The 24,013-nt window shown below is 41.9% G+C and overlaps 1 protein-coding gene across 17 annotated transcripts in view; it reads right to left on the reverse strand.

Annotated features, from left to right (window-relative positions):
- The window catches only part of EYA1 (EYA transcriptional coactivator and phosphatase 1), a 218,611-nt gene that overhangs the window by 77,369 nt on the left and 117,229 nt on the right, over window positions 1-24,013 (reverse strand). For all 17 annotated transcript variants that reach the window (XM_069220343.1, XM_069220342.1, XM_069220330.1 and 14 more), the window contains one exon: window positions 9,788-9,877. In XM_069220343.1, the coding sequence (XP_069076444.1) occupies window positions 9,788-9,877 (90 nt within the window). The remainder of the gene's footprint in view (window positions 1-9,787; window positions 9,878-24,013) is intronic.

The following is a 24,013-nucleotide window of genomic DNA, read 5'->3' on the forward strand; positions in this document are numbered from 1 at the left end:
ACGTTGGCATTTTCTCATGATTTTGGCTCATCTGTTAAATAAGGTGCATTTCGCTTAATTTTGAAAATGGAAACATCAGGAAATATTTAAAGGCCAATTGCTACCAATTAACTTTGATCAGCAAAAGTTGTATTCGAATCTTTCAGAATCCATCGCCTGTCTGAAATAACACATATTTCCAAAACCCAAGAAAACAGCATGCTCATGATTAATGCCTGTTGGCAGCCCTACCACAAGCTTGCTAGCAGTCAGATGTAAAATAAGCAGCTGTCTATATTCAGTGGGTGTTAAATGTGACGACTTCTACTTTTTATACATGCAAACTATGAAAGCAAGTGGCTGTATAACTAGTGGTAAGTCAATCGAGGATTATTGTACGAATCACTTAGAATGAATAGGCCATCTAAAAACACTAATCAGTCTCCATTAGAAGACCTCCAAACAGGCTTCATGTTTGACCCCGAGCACCGCAGCATTTCAAATGTGTACAGGCACACAGTTCAAATAGGACACAAATTAGTAATAATCACATGATTTAACATCTTGCAAATTTTTCAGTAGCCCATATAAAAAGAGGTGGCGATTTTGGGCCAGGTGCTCACTGTACAAAACGGCTCAAATAGCAATTGGAACAGAAGTGGCACTTTTACTGACAGTCTTAAAAAAGAGGCCAATGATTGAATGATCATGGGTTTAAAGTAGATATTGTCCCTCTTAATCAGATTCCAGGCACACGGAATTTAGAACAATCTTTCAGTACTTTGAATGAGTTGGTATTCTATAGCTATGATCTAGCCCCTTACACAACTCTTAAATACACACAAATGAATTCTGAAGGGATTTTGAGGAAAATATACATTCTACAAATATAATTATACACTTTAAATAGAAACTAATGTGCAGACACAATCATGAAGTGTCAAATTAACCAAGGACAAAACATCTACTGCAGCTTTAGAAATATTAAACCCAGGTTATCTTTTTTTAGGTTTGTAAGCAATAGAAAACAAGCATTTGCAATGCAATGGGTCTTGTGTTTGCTCCAGTTAGAGCTGTTAACATTGTAAATTCCTAACTGGACTTTTCTTCCCAATTAAATTGAAAATTAAAAGTAAAACAGTTGACATAAGTGAGCCAATTCAAAGTGCCAAGGCCACCAGGCGTATGAGTGCGAAGGAGAGAGACCAAATGAAAAAGACGCTCGCAGTCAAACATATCGGCAATCATGCAATTATCCATGTAACAGGGTTGATGTCCAAGGCAGTAACTAAACCGCCCCAAGGAGGGACATACGTAAAGCATTTACCAATGATAACAAAGGATTTTTGAAAGGCAAGCCCATGAATGAGTGATAGAGATGGGCATGTGTTGCACGTGGTTAATAGCCCACAGATAGATTACAACAGGTCAGAGCGCTTGCGAGCTTGATCTAAAAAGTACATTCACAGATTGATACAAAAAGTATTTCATATTTCTTTCCTTTACTTCTCATCAAAACATGTTCTACCCCATATGCACATTCTTTTAGGATACAACCACAAAAGCCAGTACCTGTAGAAAAACGATTTGCATTTCTACATTTAATAAGATCACAAAGCAATTATTTTTTTACACATATTTTCCGATGTATTCGGATTTCTAGGCTGACTAATTTGTCCTACATATGGGTGTGGGGAACCAGAAAGGGAAGTGCTAGTCAAAAATTCACTTTAATGTTCAAAGCCTTTTTTGGAAAAAGTGTACTTTTTTCTTTGCTTGAACTGTACACTTTTCCGTGACCACGAATTCAATGCCTCCTGATCTATTTTTTGTGTTGATTAGTTAGAAGTTAACGTACCCTACTGTTCGACTGTAGTCAGTGGTTTGGGAACATACAACGAAGTGTTAGCTACACAGGTTTCGACACAAAACCAAGAGTAATATTTCACCTGCCCTTTCGTATGCTGATCTAGTACAGTCTTTCGAGGTCAACAGAATCGGGACTTTGTTCATAAATATTTCATTCGGAGCTGAGATGGAGGAGGCGTCTACGGAGAGTAATAATGCATGTCTTGGTTGCCTCGTTCTGATGAATATGAAACATTTTAGTAGCTGTACTGTAGGAACATTGATGAGTGGTGTAAATGTGTAACTCTGTTGCAAATGTTCCATGTGTAAATTGTCATAAGAAACTATTTACCATCTCTCAATCCCACCCGTGTGCAGAAGATGACCTTGAGCTAGTTTTCAATGAAAGCACACTGTTTACATCACATACACGTGCTTGTAGAACTATTTCACCACTTGGTCCAGCAAGTCACATAAAGCCATAAGGAAAATGGAGTTCTAAGCTTCAAATGTTTGAAGAACCATCACTGCGGTACCAGGAAAGACATAATGGAACATATTATAGTAATGAACGCAGTACTAACCACCGATTTGGCAATGCGTACACCGTATGTATCTACTGACAGTCCTAAAGGCCCCAATTCAGTAGCATGTTTAGTATTCCTCCAATGAACAGAAATAAACATGCACAAAACGTACACCAGAAAGAGTGCGTTTATTTCAATTGTCATCTATTACACTAACAACATAACTCAGTTTGGCACCTTAAAGCCATCAAACAGTGCGTGTGGTCTACACGTCATCCGTGCCAATGGACAATGAATATCAGTAAATCAAATAGAATCTCAGCAAAAACTCTGACCATAAAACTTTACCTTAATGTAATATCTTAATTAAAACAAAATAATAGTGGTGTTTGCTATTCATTAACTTGTCCAGTTACTCTATCAGTGTATGTGCCCAAGACCATTTTATAGGAACTTGCACACAGCCCACTTATGTGCTTGTGCAAGGCTGCAGAGCAGTAAATGTAGGAAGTTGGCTCTGTATGCACTATTTCAAAGTAAGGAATAGTATGCACAGAATCCAAGGGTTCCCCTTAGAGGTAAGATAGTGGCAAAAAGAGATAATACTAATGCTCTATTTTGTGGTAGTGTGGTCGAGCAGTAGGCTTATCAAAGGAGTAGTGTTAAGCATTTGTTGTACATACACACAGGCAATAAATGAGGAACGCACACTCAGAGACAAATCCAGCCAATAGGTTTTGTTATAGAAAAATATATTTTCTTAGTTTATTTTAAGAACCACAGGTTCAAATTCTACATGTAATATCTCATTTGAAAGGTATTGCAGGTAAGTACTTTAGGAACTTTGAATAATTACAGTAGCATATATACTTTTCACATAAAACACAAATAGCTGTTTTAAAAGTGGACACAGTGCAATTTTGACAGTTCCTGGGGGAGGTAAGTTATTGTTAGTTTTAGCAGGTAAGTAAATCACTTACAAGTCTCAGGTTTGGGTCCAAGGTAGCCCACCATTGGGGGTACAGAGCAACCCCAAAGTTACCACACCAGCAGCTCAGGGCCGGTCAGGTGCAGAGGTCAAAGAGGTGCCCAAAACGCATAGGCTGCAATGGAGAGAAGGGGGGTGTCCCGGTTCCAGTCTGCCAGCAGGTAAGTACCCGCGTCTTCGGAGGGCAGACCAGGGGGGGGTTTTGTAGGGCACCGGGGGGGACACAAGTTCACACAAAAAGTACACCCTCAGCGGCACTGGGGCGGCCGGGTGCAGTGTAGAAACAAGCGTCGGGTTTTCAATGGTTCCCTATGAGAGATCAAGGGATCTTTTCAGCGTTGCAGGCAGGCAAGGGGGGGGCTCCTCGGGGTAGCCACCACCTGGGCAAGGGAGGGCTTCCTGGGGGTCACTCCTGCACAGGAGTTCCGTTCCTTTAGGTGCTGGGGGCTGCGGGTGCAGGGTCTTTTCCAGCCGTCGGGAAATGGAGTTCAGGCAGTCGCGGTCAGGGGGAGCCTCGGGATTCCCTCTGCAGGCGTCGCTGTAGGGGCTCAGGGGGGACAACTTTGGTTACTCACGGACTCAGAGTCGCCGGAGGGTCCTCCCTGAGGTGTTGGTTCTCCACCAGTCGAGTCGGGGTCGCCGGGTGCAGTGTTGCAAGTCTCACGCTTCTTGCGGGGAGTTGCAGGGGTTTTTAAAGCTGCTCCTTGAAACAAAGTTGCCTTTCTTTTGGAGCAGTGCCGCTGTCCTCGGGAGTTTCTTGGTCTCTTGGAAGTAGGGCAGTCCTCTGAGGATTCAGAGGTCGCTGGTCCTGGAGAAAGCGTTGCTGGAGCAGGGTTCTTTAGAAGGCAGGAGACAGGCCGGTAGGACTGGGGCCAAAGCAGTTGGTGTCTTCTTTCTTCTTCTGCATGGGTTTTCAGCTCAGCAGTCTTCTTCTTCGGTAAGTTGCAGGAATCTAAATCTTTAGGTTCAGGGAAGCCCTTAAATACTAAATTTAAGGGCGTGTTTAGGTCTGGGGGGTTAGTAGCCAATGGCTACTAGCCCTGAGGGTGGGTACACCCTCTTTGTGCCTCCTCCCTGAGGGGAGGGGGGCACATCCCTAATCCTATTGGGGGAATCCTCCATCTGCAAGATGGAGGATTTCTAAAAGTCAGAGTCACCTCAACTCAGGACACCTTAGGGGCTGTCCTGACTGGCCAGTGACTCCTCCTTGTTATTCTCATTATTTCTCCTGGACTTGCCGCCAAAAGTGGGGGCTGTGTCCAGGGGGCGGGCATCTCCACTAGCTGGAGTGCCCTGAGGCATTGTAACACGAAGCTTGAGCCTTTGAAGCTCACTGCTAGGTGTTACAGTTCCTGCAGGGGGGAGGTGTGAAGCACCTCCACCCAGAGCAGGCTTTGTTTCTGTCCTCAGAGAGCACAAAGGCTCTCACCGCATGAGGTCAGACACTCGTCTCTCAGCAGCAGGCTGGCACAGACCAGTCAGTCCTGCACTGAACAATTGGGTAAAATACAGGGGGTATCTCTAAGATGCCCTCTGTGTGCATTTTTTAATAAATCCAACACTGGCATCAGTGTGGGTTTATTATTCTGAGAAGTTTCATACCAAACTTCCCAGTATTCAGTGTAGCCATTATGGAGCTGTGGAGTTCGTTTTTGACAGACTCCCAGACCATATACTCTTATGGCTACCCTGCACTTACAATGTCTAAGGTTTTGCTTAGACACTGTAGGGGCATAGTGCTCATGCACTGGTGCCCTCACCTATGGTATAATGCACCCTGCCTTAGGGCTGTAAGGCCTACTAGAGGGGTGACTTATCTATACTGCATAGGCAGTGTGAGGTTGGCATGGCACCCTGAGGGGAGTGCCATGTTGACTTACTCGTTTTGTTCTCATCAGCACACACAAGCTGGCAAGCAGTGTGTCTGTGCTGAGTGAGGGGTCCCCAGCGTGGCATAAGATATGCTGCAGCCCTTAGAGACCTTCCCTGACATCAGGGCCCTTGGTACCAGGGGTACCAGTTACAAGGGACTTACCTGGGTGCCAGGGTGTGTCAATTGTGGAATCAAAAGTACATTTTTAGGTGAAAGAACACTGGTGCTGGGGCCTGGTTAGCAGGGTCCCAGCACACTTCTCAGTCAAGTCAGCATCAGTATCAGGCAAAAAGTGGGGGGTAACTGCAACAGGGAGCCATTTCTTTACAAGTATCATGAAATGAACATGAGCTTTTTATATGAAAGGAAATTACTATGATTCCAGCAATAAGGCAAACAACCTATGGTGGCACTGCTATAATTGCTACTGACAATATATTTTCATTTATTACATTTGGAGCTGATTGAATCACTCCATGTGGCATTTCCATCCCTTCACAGTGCATCTTTCTAAATACAGCATATATTACCTGGAGGCTACATAAGGGCGGCTGATATGGTTGTGTTGATAGTATGAGGCTGTTTATTTTTAGTATCAGCATCACCATTCCAGACAGTAAGGCATGTGTTGCAGTGCTCTTTACCTCTAGGAAAGGTGAAAGCATACAGAAGATCTAACAGCATATCGACAACACCAAGTGCCCTTACTCTCTTACGCACCCACCTGACCCATAGAAATCCACAATTCTCTGCCTTTACAACTTTATCTCTCACAGAACTCACTAAAATACTCAAAGTCTTCAAAACAACTTCTTATAAAGATGATGTCTTACGCCCCTCTATCATCAAAGCTCTCTCTGCGGGCCCTTTCTCAGTCTCTACTCACCAATGTCAGTGACTCTCTCTCTCTCAAGGAATCTTTTGAGAAGTTTTCAAGACAGTTAAGTGGGAAGATTGCCCCACTCCTAAAAAACGTACATGTACATTGCCAACTACCGGTCCATCCATCACCTACCATTCATCAGCAAGATCCTTAAAAAATCAGTCTGTGTTCAACTCCAAGATCACACAAGATCACATCAATGGGTTTCATGCTAACATCTTCAACATCTGCATCAAGCTGCTTAGTGCTCTACCCATAGAAAAAGGCACTGATTCACCAATATGCTAATTACACCCAATAATACTTGAACGTCTCCTCTCCTTCAGACATCTAATGCCTCAAGTACTCCTGCAAATGATCCAGACCTGGATGTCCAGTGACTACCTGAAGTTCAACCTAACCAAGACAGAATTCCTCTTATTTGCCAACAACAGCAAACAAGAAACTATACAAACCTGATTCAAAAACATAAGCCTTAACAGCATTAAAACCCAATATTCACCAAATGCCAAGTCACTTGATTTCACCATGAATACCAGCCTCACCCTAAAGGAATTCTTTGCCATAAAAACAAAGAAAACTTCATACCAGCTCTTATGTCTAAAGAAACTAAAACATTTCAGCAAGAAAGTGGTTTCAGAACTACTGTTCAAGCACTCATACTCTTCATGGGCCTCCCACCCTCAACCTGTGCTCACCCCTCAAGTCCTATGCTCTTTTAATTCATCTTGGCAACCTGGCTGCATGAGTACAATCAGCTCGGGTATGTGTGCCACAATCACTGCCTGTAGGGACTGGCAGCTCTTCGTTTTCCACAAGCAACTCCTGTTTTTAGTGCCACTTATTATTCCAAAAACATTTTCAAGCATTCTGCAATATTTTCCAGGCAGCGACTACATCATGGCTAAGTGCATTCTTCCTTTCCTGATGAGTCAACTGTGTTTTCCTCACTACCTCCGTATTTCCTTGGTGTTAGACTTGAAATCCTTGGTGTGGTAGTCCCCTGCTAACCAGTGGTAAAGTGCTTGTGATCGCTCCGTAAAACACTTAATCTACTTATAAGTCCTTAGTAAATAGCACTACATGTACCCAGAGCCTTCAAATAAAAGGTTACCTGTGGGCTGCAGCCCTCATTATGCCACCCACTAAAGAAAAACTGCAAAACATGTCTCAGGCAGAGCTTGATTTGAGCCGGTGGGGGTCACAAGCACTAATTTCTGGGTCCAGCACTTACTTTTTTGAATCAGACATTTATCAAAAGCAACAGAGGGAAAACACACAAAGTATAAAGACGGAGGAAGAGGAAGATGGAAAACCCAGGGAGTGATTTAAGAGTCATAAGGTGGATTTAAGACTGCGCATCCATGGTATTCTGTGCACAGCATTTAATTGTACTATGTGCTTTTGACCAGAGCTTTGGGCACTGGCACACATTCGTCTACAAATTAAGCACTAGTCTCAGGCCTTAAAATGCAGGCTGTGGTGCAGAAATAAACTCTCATTTCGACATGCAAAATAAACATTTTGTCAGGCCTAAACCTTCCTTTTTATTACTTAAAAGTCATTTTTAAGGTAGGCCCTGAAGACTCATATGGCAGCGTACCTGGTATTCAAAAAGTAGGACGTGTTTGTACGTTTTACATGTCTTGTTTTCACAACTGTAAGGCTATCTCCCCCACAGACTAACACTGGATTAGCTTATTACACTTAAGGAGTGCTAACTTCAGTTTGGAGTCAGATACAGAAGTGCTTCTTTCCACACAAATGAACTGGAATTTTAAATCCTCATTAATGGTTAAGTCAGATTTTAGTTACTATTCTCAAAATGACACTTTCAGAAACTTGGCATTTTAATTTCCAAACCAACTGTGCCTTTCTGTCAGTGTCCTGGTTTACACAACTGCAAACAGCTCGCCAGTTGGGTTGTGTATTCTTTCCAGACATGGGGATAAAAGAGGCTTAGGTGTGAGAGGAGTGGTTCTTCTGGACAGAATGGTTGAGGAAGAGCTGCACCCTGCCCTGATTGCTCTTCAAATGGCCTCCTCTGCATCACACACAAAGGAGCTCTTCATGCTTTTAGGCACTATGTTCACCTAAATGTTTGAAAAATAATTTCTCAGTTTTATCTATTATATTGTTGTTGTTTTTATGTGATTTTATTTATAAAACATTACTCTGTTTTTCTGAATTGGTTAGGGTTTTTTTTTTGTGTTGTGTAAATGCTTTACACATTTGCCTCTAGGTTAAGCCTGCTTACTTTTGTGTCAAGCTACCAAAGGGTTAAGCACTGGTTTACTTAGTGACTTTTGTGGTTCACTCTGACCAGGTTTGTGTTTATTATTTGATGGGGGCTCCCACCCCATCAAATAAAAAGCCAATTTCTTACATTTCATATTTATTTCTAAAGAAAAGGTTACTAGTTTGGTCATCAACAGGGCCTCTCCACCATCTAGTTTCTCATTAGAGCAACAAAATGCCTATTTTTTGTTTTGTATTATTTTTATTTGCTAGAGCAAACAATATAACTTAAAGCATGCATGTTATAACACCAGAGCAATAAATAGCACAAAATGTAAAAAAATGTAAATACAATTTTTTTTTATAAAGTGCAAAGTAACAGTGAAAAAAACACACACTCTGGGGAGCATAATACAACTGTTACAAACATAAAACTAATGATAATCAAGTGAGAAGCAATGTATTAAATCATCAAGGATCTGAGCTACCTTAAACACTTGGCTTGTACACCTCCAAAGGAGATCCTATTATTTGGTGCATCTGCGAACATTCTAATAACAAGTTTGCTTTAGTCACAAAGTCCAGCACCTGTCAACAACCTTCTAGATTGACCTGTAGTTGTATGGTTCAGATCCTCCCTCTAATAGCATGGTTCCCCATTACCTTTAACAAATCTTCATATGTAAACTCAATCCCATTAACAAACACAGGCTTTTTCTCCAAAGAACCCTGCTGTGTCAAATGTCCACTTCACGGTATTATACTAGTACCTGCCCTCAGCAAGACTTTCCCTTCCTCTCATCCGACACACAGAAACACATGGGCAGACCCTACTTTTCCGTAGATAAACAGGAACACTCAAAAAATGGCCTGTTACTATCTCCTGCCATTTTTGTTCTATACATGGTAACCGGCTGCCCATGAAATGCCCACAAGATGCACAGTGGCATCCTGTCAGGCCACACGTATTCCAAAATTATTTTGCAGGATGCCTCAGCTCGTATGCTCCACTGACTAAGTCCCAGAGTCCAATACAATCAGTTACTGAGAAGGACATATGCAAAATTCATGAGCACGCTCAGGTTCTCAGGTGATAAGTCCCCGGAGTGGGGTGGAAAAGAAAAAAAACGTGCTCACCACTACTCACAGAGCACACAATCCATCATTCAATATTTAATGCTCTGTGCAGAGTATCAGACTTCAGTGCTTGCTGCTGATATTGATAGATATGCAGTTTAAAAGGTGCGTGTGCTACTTTTACACATTTTGTATGCATGCACCGTTGAGTATTGCTATTTAAAAGACTCTACCAGTGCTCTCATCTGCCTCCAATGTAGTAATTTACAAGGAGTTACAAAGTGCGCAGTCCATGTTCATCGCACTGCCAGTGCCATGGTTACCAGCTTAAAGTATGGGAGTTCAGCAAGTCAATCAAAGCAAGTTTTACTTACTTCTAAGTCATTAAAAAACAGATGCGTGTCAGCCAAATTGAATATCATCTCTTCCATTCGAAGGCCAAGGGAAACAGAAGAAGGGGGGTCCTTAGGAAAGAAATAAGAGATTTCAGTAAGTGGATTTATTGTCGGTATAAAAATGTTTAAGTGGAAACACAAACTGTGAAGCACTGTCATAGGTCCTTTCAAGCATATATGGTAATGAATTAGGAAACAGGGCTAAAGGTTGTAACACACCAATATACTTGTCTCAAACATCTTACATTTACATTTTCCTTTCCTGTCAATTTTATTGAAGTGACAACGTTTCTGAAACATCAGAGCAAGTCCCAAAACCCAAGTCCCTATAGTACAAACTCATCGAAATATCACAAATACCTATTTTATGGCCCAGGAATACAGGTTCTGTCAGAAGTGTTATATCTGTAACATCAGTGCTCCACGACGTTCTCTGCTGCAGGCACAGAGCTATCTTACTAATCAAACTGGAGCTTATAGCACTTTATAAAGCAGCTAGAACATTAATAAAGTGTTTCCAAATGAGCACAAGCTTGATGTTGAACCTCATGATGCCCGAGAGCGATTTCAACTCTACAGTTCTAAGATGTTATGATGGTGTTATAGTTTAATGCATTCTGAAGAGTTTTATACTTGATGGAAGAAATCAGCAGTGTCATTCTCCTTAAGTACAGTACAAGAGTTTCTAAAAGAAGAGGAAAGAGAATGTAAGTGTTTCGGAGTGGTTGTAAATAATGGTTCATTCTAAGTTTGTAACTGAGAGAGATTGTTGAAGGTGCTGATTTGTGAATGCCAGAATGTTGGAATTTTGGTCAGAAATCTTACTGCTAAGCAGATGGAAAATATGAATTGTTCTCATGGAGGATGCAATACCTCAAAGAATGAATAAATAATGTAACTAGGTAATATTTGAGAGGAATGGAAGGAATGGTCTCCTGGTCTTGGGTTAGGATAAGTTAAAAATAATATGTGAAAAATAAAAATGCAATATTGTATTACTTTAAAAAAAATCACACAATAAATGTCATATTATCAATATTAAGAGCAACGATTCAATGACTGTTTATGACCAGAAAATGTGTATGCTAATAAGGGGGAATGTCATTCAGGATGGAAATCTGACCTCCGAATCAAAAGGACTAATTCTTTACTTTTCTCTGTGTGCTATGAGAGCTGCAGAAGAGATATATGACTTGTTTTAAATTTTTTTTTTTTTTTAACTAGTATTTTTGTGTGCTTTAGTGGGGGCGAAATGCACTGCCATCAATTAAATAATAAGAATTGTGGATCAATAAGAAGAATAAAATAGGTTTTAAAACTTCGACTTGATACCTTTTTATAGAGATAGTCTCATTTTAGAACGAATTAACTTAAATTGTGATAAACTTGGTTTCTTGAGTGCACCCTATTATTGAATTCTCATCGCGGTGCCTCTGGAGCCCCTTCCATAACGGCCTCTGAAGTTTCCCCCATCATTCAAATTGGCCTGGCAGGCAACACTCTGAAACACCATCGAAATGCTGATCTTTTCTGTGCTTTATTTTGCACCTTCAGCTAGCACACTAGCAGTGAAATTTTGAAGTGGATCGTATTGCTATTAGAGAAAGTTGGTGGGATTGTAAGCATAGGGTATGCATCCTTGCTGAAGATCCCAAAAAATGTAATTCTGCCAGTGCTGCCAACTACAAAGTGGTGGCTTTATATCTGCACTGTTCATAAAGTTACATCTCTTTGAGATTTACAAAGGCCAAGAATTATGCAACAAAATCAATGAAACCTTTTTTCCAGTTATTGAATGTTCAATGGCCCGTAGGAATTTTTAATGAAATGCCTACCCATGCACCCCCTGAAGATATTATAGTGCTAAGGAATTTATCACAACCGTGATTTGCACTTACTCTAGCATTGTACCACTAGGTGTAGTTGCACAAAAACTTAAAAAATGCTGGTTTTGTGAGTGTTCACCAGGTTCCCAGTCGCCATCCCCCTGATCCTCCCACGGCACCTCAATGTTCCTTTTTCCTCATCCAGCACTTACATCTAGGGAAAACCTTTCATGGTTAGAAAATCGAGGTGCAAGTGTGTCAACAAAACTAGAATCTACATTTTTGCTTGCAGATGACTCTTTTGTGCACCCAAATAGACCTTAGATGTTTAGAACATGTTATGAACATTTTTTGCACTGGGCATTAGCATTTAAAATGGGGAGTTATAAATCGGTCTCCTTTCTGATTCATGCTTTCTTTGTTATTTTATTTTTGTTTTATGTACTCATTTGTAAAGTGTTGTCACCCGCAGGCAGGCATCCAGGCCTTATACCTGCAGAAAGACACCCTTAACAAAAGTAGTGAGGGAGGCAACATCAGAAAAAAGAATGAAGACCTAAGTAGAGCAACAAAAAAGGAAAAGCTGTCTAAAATTTCACTTTTTTTCTAATTGAGCTTCAGAAACCTTCCCTCCACCTAATCTTGGAAAACTGTCAAGTAGTTCTTAAGGGACAATGACTCAGTAAATGTAAATTGGAGAAGGATCTTCATATCGTCCACATATTACAACATGTGAAATTCAAAGCTCCTACTCAGTTCTCTCAGAGTCTAAACATATATTTTGAAAAGTGTAGAGGAGAGATTAGAACCTTTAGGAAATTAACATCAGATGGGCTACCCCTTACAGCAGAATGTGGGTAGAGACACTGTTTGCAAGCGATCATGGGAGAACAAAATGAACTATGTTAGGGCTGATTCAGGTAGGACGATCTTGTTAAGGTGGCTGATTATCATAGAATGATCCACTATATAAAATATAACCGACACGTCCAGCACCAAGAGGCCAGCAGGGAACCATGATCTTTGGAGTTGTGAATTAAACCAGAGCATCCTTAGTTTTGTGGCCTGTCAGGAAGCTCTTTAGTCCAGTTCAGGGAGTAGTGGATTTCAAGGGTTTGTGCGAGCAATACAAATGCCCCATGTTTGCAGTAAAGGCTGGGAGAAGAGAGATGGGTCTAATTTTCTGATGATCCTCGAGTTTGAGGCCAGCTTTTTGGAGCATTTTTGTCTTCTTTTTTCATTTTTTTATTACAGAAGTTAGAAATGCATTGGAAGTTAAAAGAGATGCTTATGACCTGACATAGAATTGGCAAGGTTCATCCGGAAAACCTTTTTATTGAAGTCTGAGAGACCCTGACCCAGTGAAATATGGAGAAGAGTTTTGGTATTCAGAGAGTGGAAAACAGTCATCCCAACTGTTGAAACAGGGCCATTAGTCCTGGAGGAAAGGATATCATCAAGTAGGTCTAGAATTTTAGTAGAGAAAAGAAGGCAGGGCCTTTCATAGCACTTGAAGATAGCAAGGGGGCAAATCAGACTTTCTCGTGATGGGAAATAAATCTAATCTATATATGGATTGCTTATGAAACCTGACCTACAAAAAGGTGCACAGGCACTGAAGTAATATAAGTAATTTGAACAGACATAGTTTTACTACACAGTGAATGGTGCAGCAATGTATTGCTCACCTATGAAAAACACCGACTAGATCTTTGTAATTTATCAGAAAAAGGGAGACTTCATTAATGTTATGAGTCAATTAAATGTAGAAGGATAACAACAACTGCAAATAACCTATTGATTAGATATTTCATTTAAACTTGAATGCTTATATTGTACAGACAGGAGAGGTAATAAAGACTGCAATATATTAATGATAATTAATGCCTGGATATTTGTTTCTTAATATGGTTTAGACACATGGAATATAAAGAATTGTTTGTAAGGCACACCCGAAGCCAAGCAATATTACGTGTGATTTTAGGTAGGCACATGTGTGAAGCTAACAAACAATGTGAACAAGCATTTACAATGCATCGGGTCTCGCGTTTGCTCGTGTTAGAGCCGATCGCGTTGTAAACTCCTAACCCGACTTTTCACCTATCGGGCAAAAGTGCATTTATGCATGTAACCCGAAAAAGTGAAATCAAGTAGGTAAAGTGCTCGACTTCTGCCAAGCGAGATCGGGCTCCTAAATTAGAGAAAAAAAGTCCACGAGCTCGATGGAAAACAGCGAGCCTCGCATGTTTTCTGTACTTGGTCGCTGCGCTCGAGGAGGGCTTGCCACCGGAAAAGGCATGCCATATGCGTGCCTTCGACTAATGAAAGCAAGCAGATTTAATTAGGGAAGCCCACGAACCAATAAAAAGCACTGACGTGAAGTTGACAGGGCTCCGAGCCCTTTTATAAATACAAAAGAGTCTCCCTGCTATACGCATGCGTGAGCGCATGCAAAGCAGGCTCGACCCTAAAAAGGAGGAGGCAAAACAGAATACTGAGTTTACATAAAGAAATTCAAAACACTTAGTTGAGTGCACAAAGACATCAGAGGCTTAGCTATGTTCAGTTCGCCAGCTGCAGGAGCACCAAGGCCCTGGGACATGAAGGTCTCATTGCATGGGCGACTTTTACTGTCCAGGGAGGATAGACGATCCCATTTTCCTTACCTGCATTAGGGCACTTGGCAGCCTTGCTACAACACTGGCATATATATATATATATATATATATATATATATATATATATATATATATATATATATATTACACATCTTTCCGAGGGATTCCCTAATTGCTTTTACCTTCCTTGTGTAGCAGGTTTGCATTGTGGAAAATCTGCAGATCTAGGATTCTGGTTTCTTATCTGAACAATTTCACAGTTATTTTTTTGTATTTGCTAAATTATTAACTATAAGAAGACGTTAGGGTTTTAAAATAAAGGAGTGCTTCATGAACTTCCCACATTAGTTGCACAGATTCATGCCTAGGTGCTTTAAGTGTAAGATTAGAAGTGCAAATGAGTGCGGGGTATTTATTCTACAAATGTGTGAAAACCTACAAAAACAGGAAATAGCACTGCCCACTCCCTGGTGTTTTCATTGTAACAACTACTTATTCTTTCCAAGTAGCACTCATGACCGTAGATAAATAAGCGCATCTTGTGATTTACCGCTGTCGTATTTCACATCTGTACGGCTAAAAATACGTAGATCTTGACGTTCTATTACAGCATTTGAGCTTGCAACTTTATCATAGAAAAGGTTTTCTGACACGATCCTGAAGGCCGGGGGAAGGACTGCTTCACTGCCACACTCATAGCCTGAGTACTAGTCGTGAATAGGCATGCTTACACGTTTCTTCTTCTTAGGAGGATAGAATGAGAGCGACTTGTGTTACACATCACAACGCAAAGCACCATAAATTAAAACAAATAATTTAAAGTATATAACGAGAAAAAAACAAATGAGGCTTTTTAATTTGTAGAACTGTGAAGTGTTCTCTATGCCTTGTTCAAAAATCCGATGTGAAGCATGCATTCTTTACTATCAATCCGGAATTGTCGCACAAAATGACGTTTCCCACTGTTAAATTACACAGGATGAGTATAGGTCACATTCTGACTGCAAAATTCCACACACAGTGTGTGTTAATGAAATGTATGTGGGACTCAAGTGTTTACCCAAGTAGTACATGAAATCTTTACATTTTTATGCGTAATTTCTAGGGAGCGTTTGTGTATAAATATTGAGCGAGGAAGATTACCTGAAGTGTGTGCATTCAGGTGGGAATTCTGTTCATGGGTGTGCTTGAGAGGTGACTGTGAGAGAAGAGCCTGTTTATATTTCTAAATGTGCACGTGGTCCGATAGACACTCCTCCCACACAACATGCGATAGACACTCCTCCCACACAACATGCGATAGACACTCCTCCCACACAACATGTGATAGACACTCCTCCCACACAACATGCGATAGACACTCCTCCCACACAACATGCGATAGACACTCCTCCCACACAACATGCGATAGACACTCCTCCCACACAACATGCGATAGACACTCCTCCCACACAACATGTGATAGACACTCCTCCCACACAACATGCGATAGACACTCCTCCCACACAACATGTGATAGACACTCCTCCCACACAACATGCGATAGACACTCCTCCCACACAACATGCGATAGACACTCCTCCCACACAACATGCGATAGACACTCCTCCCACACAACATGCGATAGACACTCCTCCCACACAACATGCGATAGACACTCCTCCCACACAACATGCGATAGACACTCCTCCCACACATGCAAAGCAGTTCTGTGCTCCTATACATTTCTTTGTATGCTTTTGACCGACTTTCATTTGAGGAAAAAATGAATGTTATTAACCGCATTGCCATTGTCTCCTATCTAACCGGACACACCACATGGCTGCATAGTGAAACCTTGTGCGCAGTGGCATGAGGAAGAACAAAAAGTCGACCATCTTGCAGGGCTAGGAGTTGGACAGCAGAGTGTACATTGTATAGAAGAGTGTTTACCTCTCTAGCAAAAGGAAAGTGACCGCTCCGAACCACCACGAAACCAGAGGCCCAACATACCACCTCCCTATTGTAGTCACACTGTAACACACAGAACTCACACTGCAGTTCACAGCACTGGGGTGAGAGTATATCTCCCCCTCCTACGCCCCAGCAGCGAGCTTCCTGTCACAACGACTCTACCTCCATCCTTCAAACACCCACCCCATTTACCAGAAGTCAGAATTCAGCAACGCAAATGGATACAAGGTCATCAGGGGCCTCAGCTGAATCAGCATGTGTTCACAATAGAAATATAACAACCTAGATATGAGTTTAACACGCACATTGCAAAATACAGGATCTAAGATTTAGAAGTAAAGCATCTCTGTGCATATCAACTTTAAGACGACCTTAAACACATACAAGCTTTATTTTTTTTAAATGGTATTGCTTTTAAAATCTGCTTAATTGTTAAACCAATACAAATATATGATTACATAGTTTGTTTGTGTGAGGACTAATTATATAATCAGGATCCAGAAAGAACTCTTCTCTAGAGAAGAAATAAAATAAGTGAACTTAAACTATCTGTTAAAGGTCAGCTTCTACTTTTAAAACATTGTGTACATTTTTCTGAATTGGTATCTCAATGCCTCTTGTAAAAACAGACCAGAAATTTATTTCTAAAACAGAAAATTTAATTAAGACCATTGCCCTAACCAGGGTAAGGTGACTATCTCAGCTACAACAAAATCAGCCTGTACAGTCCAGACAACCCGTACACGCAGGACATTTGCCATGGTGCTGAGGTTTAAGGGGAGTAAAATGCCACCTCCCCAAAGGTGGAAAATGCACTTGCACCTGCTCTGCTTGCGAAGTACTGTGAAAGAAGTTACAAGTGGGAGCGCAGCAGCCATACCATGAGCAGCCATCATTTGAATAAAGAAGCCTAAAAGATGTGCCAAAGGAAAATTAGTAATAATAGTTTCAAATTATAAATCAGGAAGCACTTAAGAGAAGCTGTGCTACAGCAATGTGAATGTCTCAAAATGTAGGGGCACTAAGTATTTTTGTAATAAAGAACCCATGAAAATGTGTATATGTATGCAGAGTACCTATGTAGCATGAAGCTAGCTGGGAATCAATGACGCTTTTCCTAGTTAGCTTTTCTCAGACTGTAATCCTTCATACAGTGCTACAAATGATAAAAAGAGACAAGTCATGCTTGCTCTACACATCAAACCCTAAATTAAAATATGCTTCTGGCTGTTTTTCGTTTTGCAAAATAACGTGTGGTCTACCGCTGAGGTGGAGTAGCGGGGAGAGTACTAAATGTGGTTACCTCACAAGCGTCTGCCATACATCAAGCCCTTGCATCCATAAGTGTTTGTTAATTGAAGTTTTCTCTACATTTTTCATGCACAATCAACAATCACCACTCCTGGTTTTAGAATCAAATAAGCAAGAGAGCTAGTTATGTTCCTAAAATGTGTTATTCTTGTAAAAAACACAAGAATATTAAAGTTACAAAGCGCATGCACAGGAAATCATCAAAGTTAAGGATGCTAACGCTTGAATGTATATTTGTTTTCCACTTCCACATGAGAATACACATTTAATCTCACTTTATGAGTCCTAACTCCACATTAGGGTGTGCTTTCGAACAGTGAAACTATGGATGGAAATTAATTGTTTATTGTGGAATTTGCAAAATAGGATCCCTTCATGCCTGTTTGTAAGGGCTTTGTGGGAACAATTCATATTCCTGCACATTTGTTGATGTCTTGACTGCTACATTGAACATGCATATTGTGAACAAGCAGACACAGTTAGGTTACAGTAGAACAGAAGCAGAGCAAAGTTTCTCCAAAATTCAGACGCATTTTGGAAAATGATGCTCATAAAGAGGCGGTAACCGGTAAGGCACTTTTACCATTTGTCAAACACTGTCAATTCATGTTTGAGATATACATCAATAGAAGAGTGTTACACCAAAACAAATACATGTGTACAAACATCAAGGGAGGTAATTGGCTCAAAAGCATATTAAATGCTGAAAAGATTATACCTACTTGCAAGTCGCCCCAGGATTTTGTGGCTTTTGGTGGCAAAATTTGAGGCCACAAGTTTCCAAAGTTGAGGCCCAAAATCTCAAAATTTGCAGTATGTTTGTGGTAGGCAGAGCGTGTGCCTGCCACAAACATACTACAGGGCCTCTGCTATGGCACTGCTGGAGACTGTGCTATGTCACATCTGTAACCTTGCAGAGTCTCCAGTACCACAGCGCCTCGGATTGGAGGCTGTCTGATGCCACAGAGTGCAGAACGAAAAATAAAAACGGCAATTCCTGACATCAGACAACCTGCTTTCCTTGGAGGGGGCACAGGAGTGGGGAGGGGTCATAGGAGTATTGTGGAGGGATTCGGAAGAGTCATGGGAGGAGGGGAACCAGAGAGGTTTCGCAAAAGTGGGGGATGACAGAGGAGAGAGAATGTGGCTAATGCTCTTGGTTCATATTTGTGTATATATATATGTATATACAGTATATATATATATATATATATATATATATATATATACATATATTTACACACACACACACATTACCTACACAGGTAGTTATAGTTAGGACCATGTGTCCATTGAAAAAGCATTTTCTGACTTGCCTATATCTCTGTCACTGTTTGACACATCTTCATGAACATTTCTGAAAAAAGTGTTCCTATGAATTTTGTTATACATGGGTAAGGGTGATCCGTCAAACGAGGGCCGAGAAAAAGGGTGGGGTGGGGGGGTGTCAAAAATCGTGCATTTCCCTTTATAAATCCAATAGGGATTTTAGACACGACTGTAGCCTGAACTTATGGATGCAATTATACCAAATTTGGCAGAAAGGTAGCTCTTGGTCCAGAAAGACTGTTTCTTGTTATTTGATGTAAATCCGTTCAGTACCTTTTGAAATATTAAAAGAAAACTAAATATAGATATCTAGAGGAGCGAAGGGTTCACAAATATTAACATGCTTGTGCAGGGAAATGCAGAGCTCTGATTGGCTGCCAACACTTCAACCAGGAAGTGTTGGCTGGCAGTCATCTTGGGACTTGGCTTCAGCTGGGTCCTACAAAATAGGCTAAAACTAAAAAAAAATCAAAGGGACAGGGTAGGGTTTCCCTTGACCCCTTAGCACTGGTTCTGGGGTCCCATATGGATCCCCCCTGGGCAAAAAGGCATTTAAAAAAAAATGTTTGCACCCCATTTGCGGTGGTTCCGTGAATTTGCAGAAAAAACAAAAGCGCTGGCTTCTGCACTCTTTTTCGAGAAGCCCCCGGGAGGGCCTGGTCCCAGGAGCATGTGAAAATGAAGGAGGGGGCACACGGGTCCCCCCTCCTAGGGTACTTTGATGCCCTGGGAGCTGCCGCCTCCCTGGGCTTATTTATAATGAATATGGGGGGCACACACCCCCTCCCACAGCCTTGGGGACCGCCACCTCACCAGGGCTTTAATCTAATATAATGTGGGGGGCGGTGTGGGCCCCCCACCTACAGTCCTGTGGACCCCCTTCTTCCTGGGGCTTCAATCAATACAATGCCGAGGGCCATGCACCCACCCCACAACCCCAGGGACTGTCACCTCTCAGGGGCTTTAATCTAATATAATGCAGGGGCTGTGCGCCCCCCACGCAACCCCAGGTACCACCACCTCCCCAGGGCTAATAGCAGACTAAGGGGGTCATTCCGACCTTGGCGGGTGGCTACCGCCGCCCGCCAGGCGGAAACCGCCATGCGGCCGCCAATTCGGTCGCACTCACGCGGCCCCCATTCTGACATTCCTGCTGGGCCGGCGGGCGCAAACCAAGTTTGCGCCTGCCGGCCCAGTGGGAATGAGGCCGCAACACAGAAGCCGGCTCCGAATGGAGCCGGCGGTGTTGCGGCCGTGCGACGGGTGCAGTTGCTCCCGTCGCGCTTTTCACTGTCTGCTAGGCAGACAGTGAAAAGCTGGCCGGGGCCCTGTTAGGGGGCCCCTGCACTGCCCATGCCAGCGGCATGGGCAGTGCAGTGGCCCCCAGGGGCCCCTGGATACCCCTTACCGCCAGCCTCTTCCTGGCGGTGAAAACTGCCAGAAACAGGCTGGCGGTAAGGGGGTCATAATCCCCAGGGCAGTGCTGCAAGCAGCGCTGCCCTGGCGGATTATCGCTGCCGGGGCAGAAATGGCGGAAAACTTTACTGCCGCGGTCAGAATGGGGAAGAAAGCACCGCCAGCCTGTTGGCGGTGCTTTCAGTCATACTAGCCCTGGCGGTCTCGGACCGCCAGGGTCAGAATGACCCCCTAAATGTGGGGGGCACCAATACAGCCCTGGGGACCGCTACATCCCTGGGGCTAATAATGTGAGGGGGCCCGCCTTCCCCCCACCCCCCGCAGCCCCAGGGACCATCACTTCCCCTGGACAAATTAAATGATTGGAGGAGGGCCGCCCTCAAAAAGCCATAGATGGCTTTGACAGCTCCTGCCAAGTCAGAGGAAACACTTCCCTTTCTGCATGTGAGAGCTGTCAAACAGCGCTCACCTGCAGAAAGTGAAGTTTTCATCGGTTTCCCTGCACTCAAATATGCGTGCAAGAAAACAGATTAAAACATTACTCCGACAAGAAGGGAGCTGCTATTTAAAGCAGCTCGCTGCTTGTGGGAGCAATGCTGGCTTCTGCAAGACACAGCAGGGAGCAGGCTAGGACTGCGGGGCCTTGAGGCTCTCCTGCGGTCATGTCACTCTCTCTCTCTTCCATCCAATAATCACATTAGGATAGAAGAAAGCCAGAGATTGTCATTGCAATGGTCTCTCCATAATATGGCTTCAAAGAGTCATACTAGCAAGATGTTTGATACAAATGTTAAAGTTGCGTTTGGAAGCAGAGCAGAACAGAGTCACTTCTGGCCTAACAGTCAAGGTCTTGTGCGGTCATTGACAAAAATGTTTTTCTTTTCAATTTGTTCCTAAACATCTCATTCTAAGTATATCATTCATTAAAGCCTAAGTCGCTCTCCCTCTCAATCTCTCACTTTCTCTCCCTCTCAGAATTAGGTGGTTAGGGGGGTTGCCCACAGGAACTGGCTGCTGTGCACGGCGTATGGTAATGAAAATTACTTTCCATTAAAAATACTGTAGAAATTCCCTGAAAAAAACAAAGGTTATAGGGATGTTATAGTTAGGAAACAGAATTAAAAAAACAGGAATTCACTTAAAAGAGAACATAGGTTATAGGGACGTTATAGTTGGATTCAAACTTACTCGTACAAAAGCTAAGGAATTCATCAGTTATAGTTATTTCAAGTAACTATAACTCAGGCCCTAAGAAAACTCTATATATATATAAAAAATAGGTGACACAAGGAGGGAGGTTCCGGATGAACCACATTAGGTCCAAGCGGTAAGAGTTGCATGTTAATTGCACAGGACTGGGTTCTCTGCATTTCAAAGGCAGATGGCAGAGGAAGTTAACACCTCTGCTGCCTGCTAGCCTGTTGCTTCACCCTCCTTTTACTGTTTCAGAAGCAGCCAGAGGCAGTAAAGAGAGGGTCAGTTATCTTTATCCAACTATGCAGGCACTTTGTAAAAATCACAGGGTTTAAAAAAAAAAACACAATCTTGCCATTCTATTGCAAATCACTAAATCGCATTATCCTGGGGTGGGTCTGACTTGGTTTCTTAAATGCATTTCCTCGTGCAGGAGTGAGATTGAATTGCACTGCAAGTGAAGCCGTACTTCAGAGCAGGAGTATGAAATGGCCAACTCAGATTATATGCATACACTGAATGCTGCTGTTTGTGAATGGTGAGCAGAGCACTGATGTATAATGGACTTTTAATAAGGTCTATACATAACAATTTAAAGTGGATGCATGTGGAAACAAAGACATCACGTGGAGAGGACTGAATGATATAATGGAATATTTATTACAAAGCCATGCTATAACCTCGCTGTATGCTCTGAATAAGGAGGCCAAAAATTACAATTCTGCAAATACTTATGAGAGGAGGGTCAACGGATGGATTCTGGAGTTACAGTACTAAGTAGTTAGGCAAGAACACAGTGGTGGGTGCTTGTTACACACTTCTAATATATGAAGAGTGTGACGACGTGCCCTTTCAATTCAAGCATATGTGGTAGCATATATTGTTGAAGTGAGAAAAGTAAGAAATCAAGTTAAGTCTGAAGTTGGGTCTTAGCATGGTCTCTCATCCCTGTACCTGATACTTGCACATGACACTGATGTACCTACTGCACAGACAAGCCACACCCAGTACGGCCCAGCTAGGCTTGTGCTAAGCAAGTATATATTAAAAAATTAAATTAATACATTTAAAACATTTCATCCAAATTACAAAAAAACAATGGTTTTACTCTTATTTCTCAGATATCATCGAACCCCTCTTATAGAAGTCTAAATATTTTTGTCCCAGGTGGAAAAACAGAAGGTGTAATATCAAGTTCAGAGGGCATGAGCTAGTGGTGAAAATGATAGTACTGTATATGAGGCGCCCCTCTTTAACATAATATGTGTATTTGTAAAGCACATGTTAACTCCTTGGGGCATGGGCGGTGCCGAATAACACATGTTTATTGTTACTCAAATGAGTGGTAGTTATTGTGCCAATCCTGGCAGGACTAAATTGAATGGGCGAGTCGCGATTTTAATCTGTGACCACGAGGGCAAGCACAGATAATGTAAGTAAATGCATTTGGCCACTGAACCTCCAAAGTAATTGTCAAGAAACAGAAAATCACTCTGTGTGCTCTTTATGTTAGTGCACACAGAATTCTAGCTCGTAAGGAATGGGACGATGAACTGTTAGTTCAGGAATTCTTGGCTCTTATCAAGCCCTGGAATCAAATGTGTGTTACCTATTATTTATATTTGCAAGTCTAGCCGCAGATCCATATATTACCAAAGGATACATTTTACTGCTGCCCACCCATGTAGAGAGAACAAATCTATAGCTTGTTATTAACATATAAGACACTCAAGCGCACTAAAGAAATTGCCATACTAATGTGCTCCTTACAGAACTAATAAATTCAAAGAGCTGCGGTTAGCAAATGCTTTGCAGATGTCTGTCTTGTTTTGATTTATATTGTGTTTTCAGCATTTTCTTTTTGAAAAATTGAATAAAAATGAATATATTTTTATGTCACATTCAGTCACCCAAAGTATTTGTATACATTACACGGTAGAAGCTGGGTTGAAAGCATTTATTTTTTCATCTGGAAGAAAGTAATTGAATTTCTGTTGCTAGTTCAGTGCTGTAATGTCCTCTTGCTTTGCACGTTGAAGAAAAAGGTATTGAAGACTGTCCGCATTTTTCCTAAAATGTTATGTTGGCAAAAAATATGCAAGTCAGAACTGCAACAGTTTCATAAGCTTCCCTTTTTCCCCACATCCATCACGTTAATGACCTTTCAGCAGGATTCCCGAGCTTCCCGAACACGTCGGCGGATTCACGCTGCTCAAAGTCGCCCTGATCTAACAGCAAAGAAGAGCTACAAAGATTAACAGATGCAACCACTCACTCTCTGAATTTTCAGGCACTGGTGCACTCAATCACATTTTTAAATATTATATTCAAAGTTAGGCATTCTGCCTGGAACAACTCATAGTTGTAAACTACAGATGACTCAAACGTTCAATCGTCCCTTCTCACAATTTGGACTGGATGAATGTTTTTCCTTAAAGTATGGATTCACTTATGTTAACGTTTTAATGCCTTTTTTGAGAGAATGTACTCATTCACCCGTGGCTAAATAGTTTTGTTTGAAAAGAGGGTGGTTTGATGGAGGCAAGTCCACTAGATTT

The sequence above is a fragment of the Pleurodeles waltl genome, chromosome 2_2 (assembly GCF_031143425.1).
Source record: "Pleurodeles waltl isolate 20211129_DDA chromosome 2_2, aPleWal1.hap1.20221129, whole genome shotgun sequence".
In the NCBI taxonomy this organism is placed as follows: Eukaryota; Metazoa; Chordata; class Amphibia; order Caudata; family Salamandridae; genus Pleurodeles; species Pleurodeles waltl.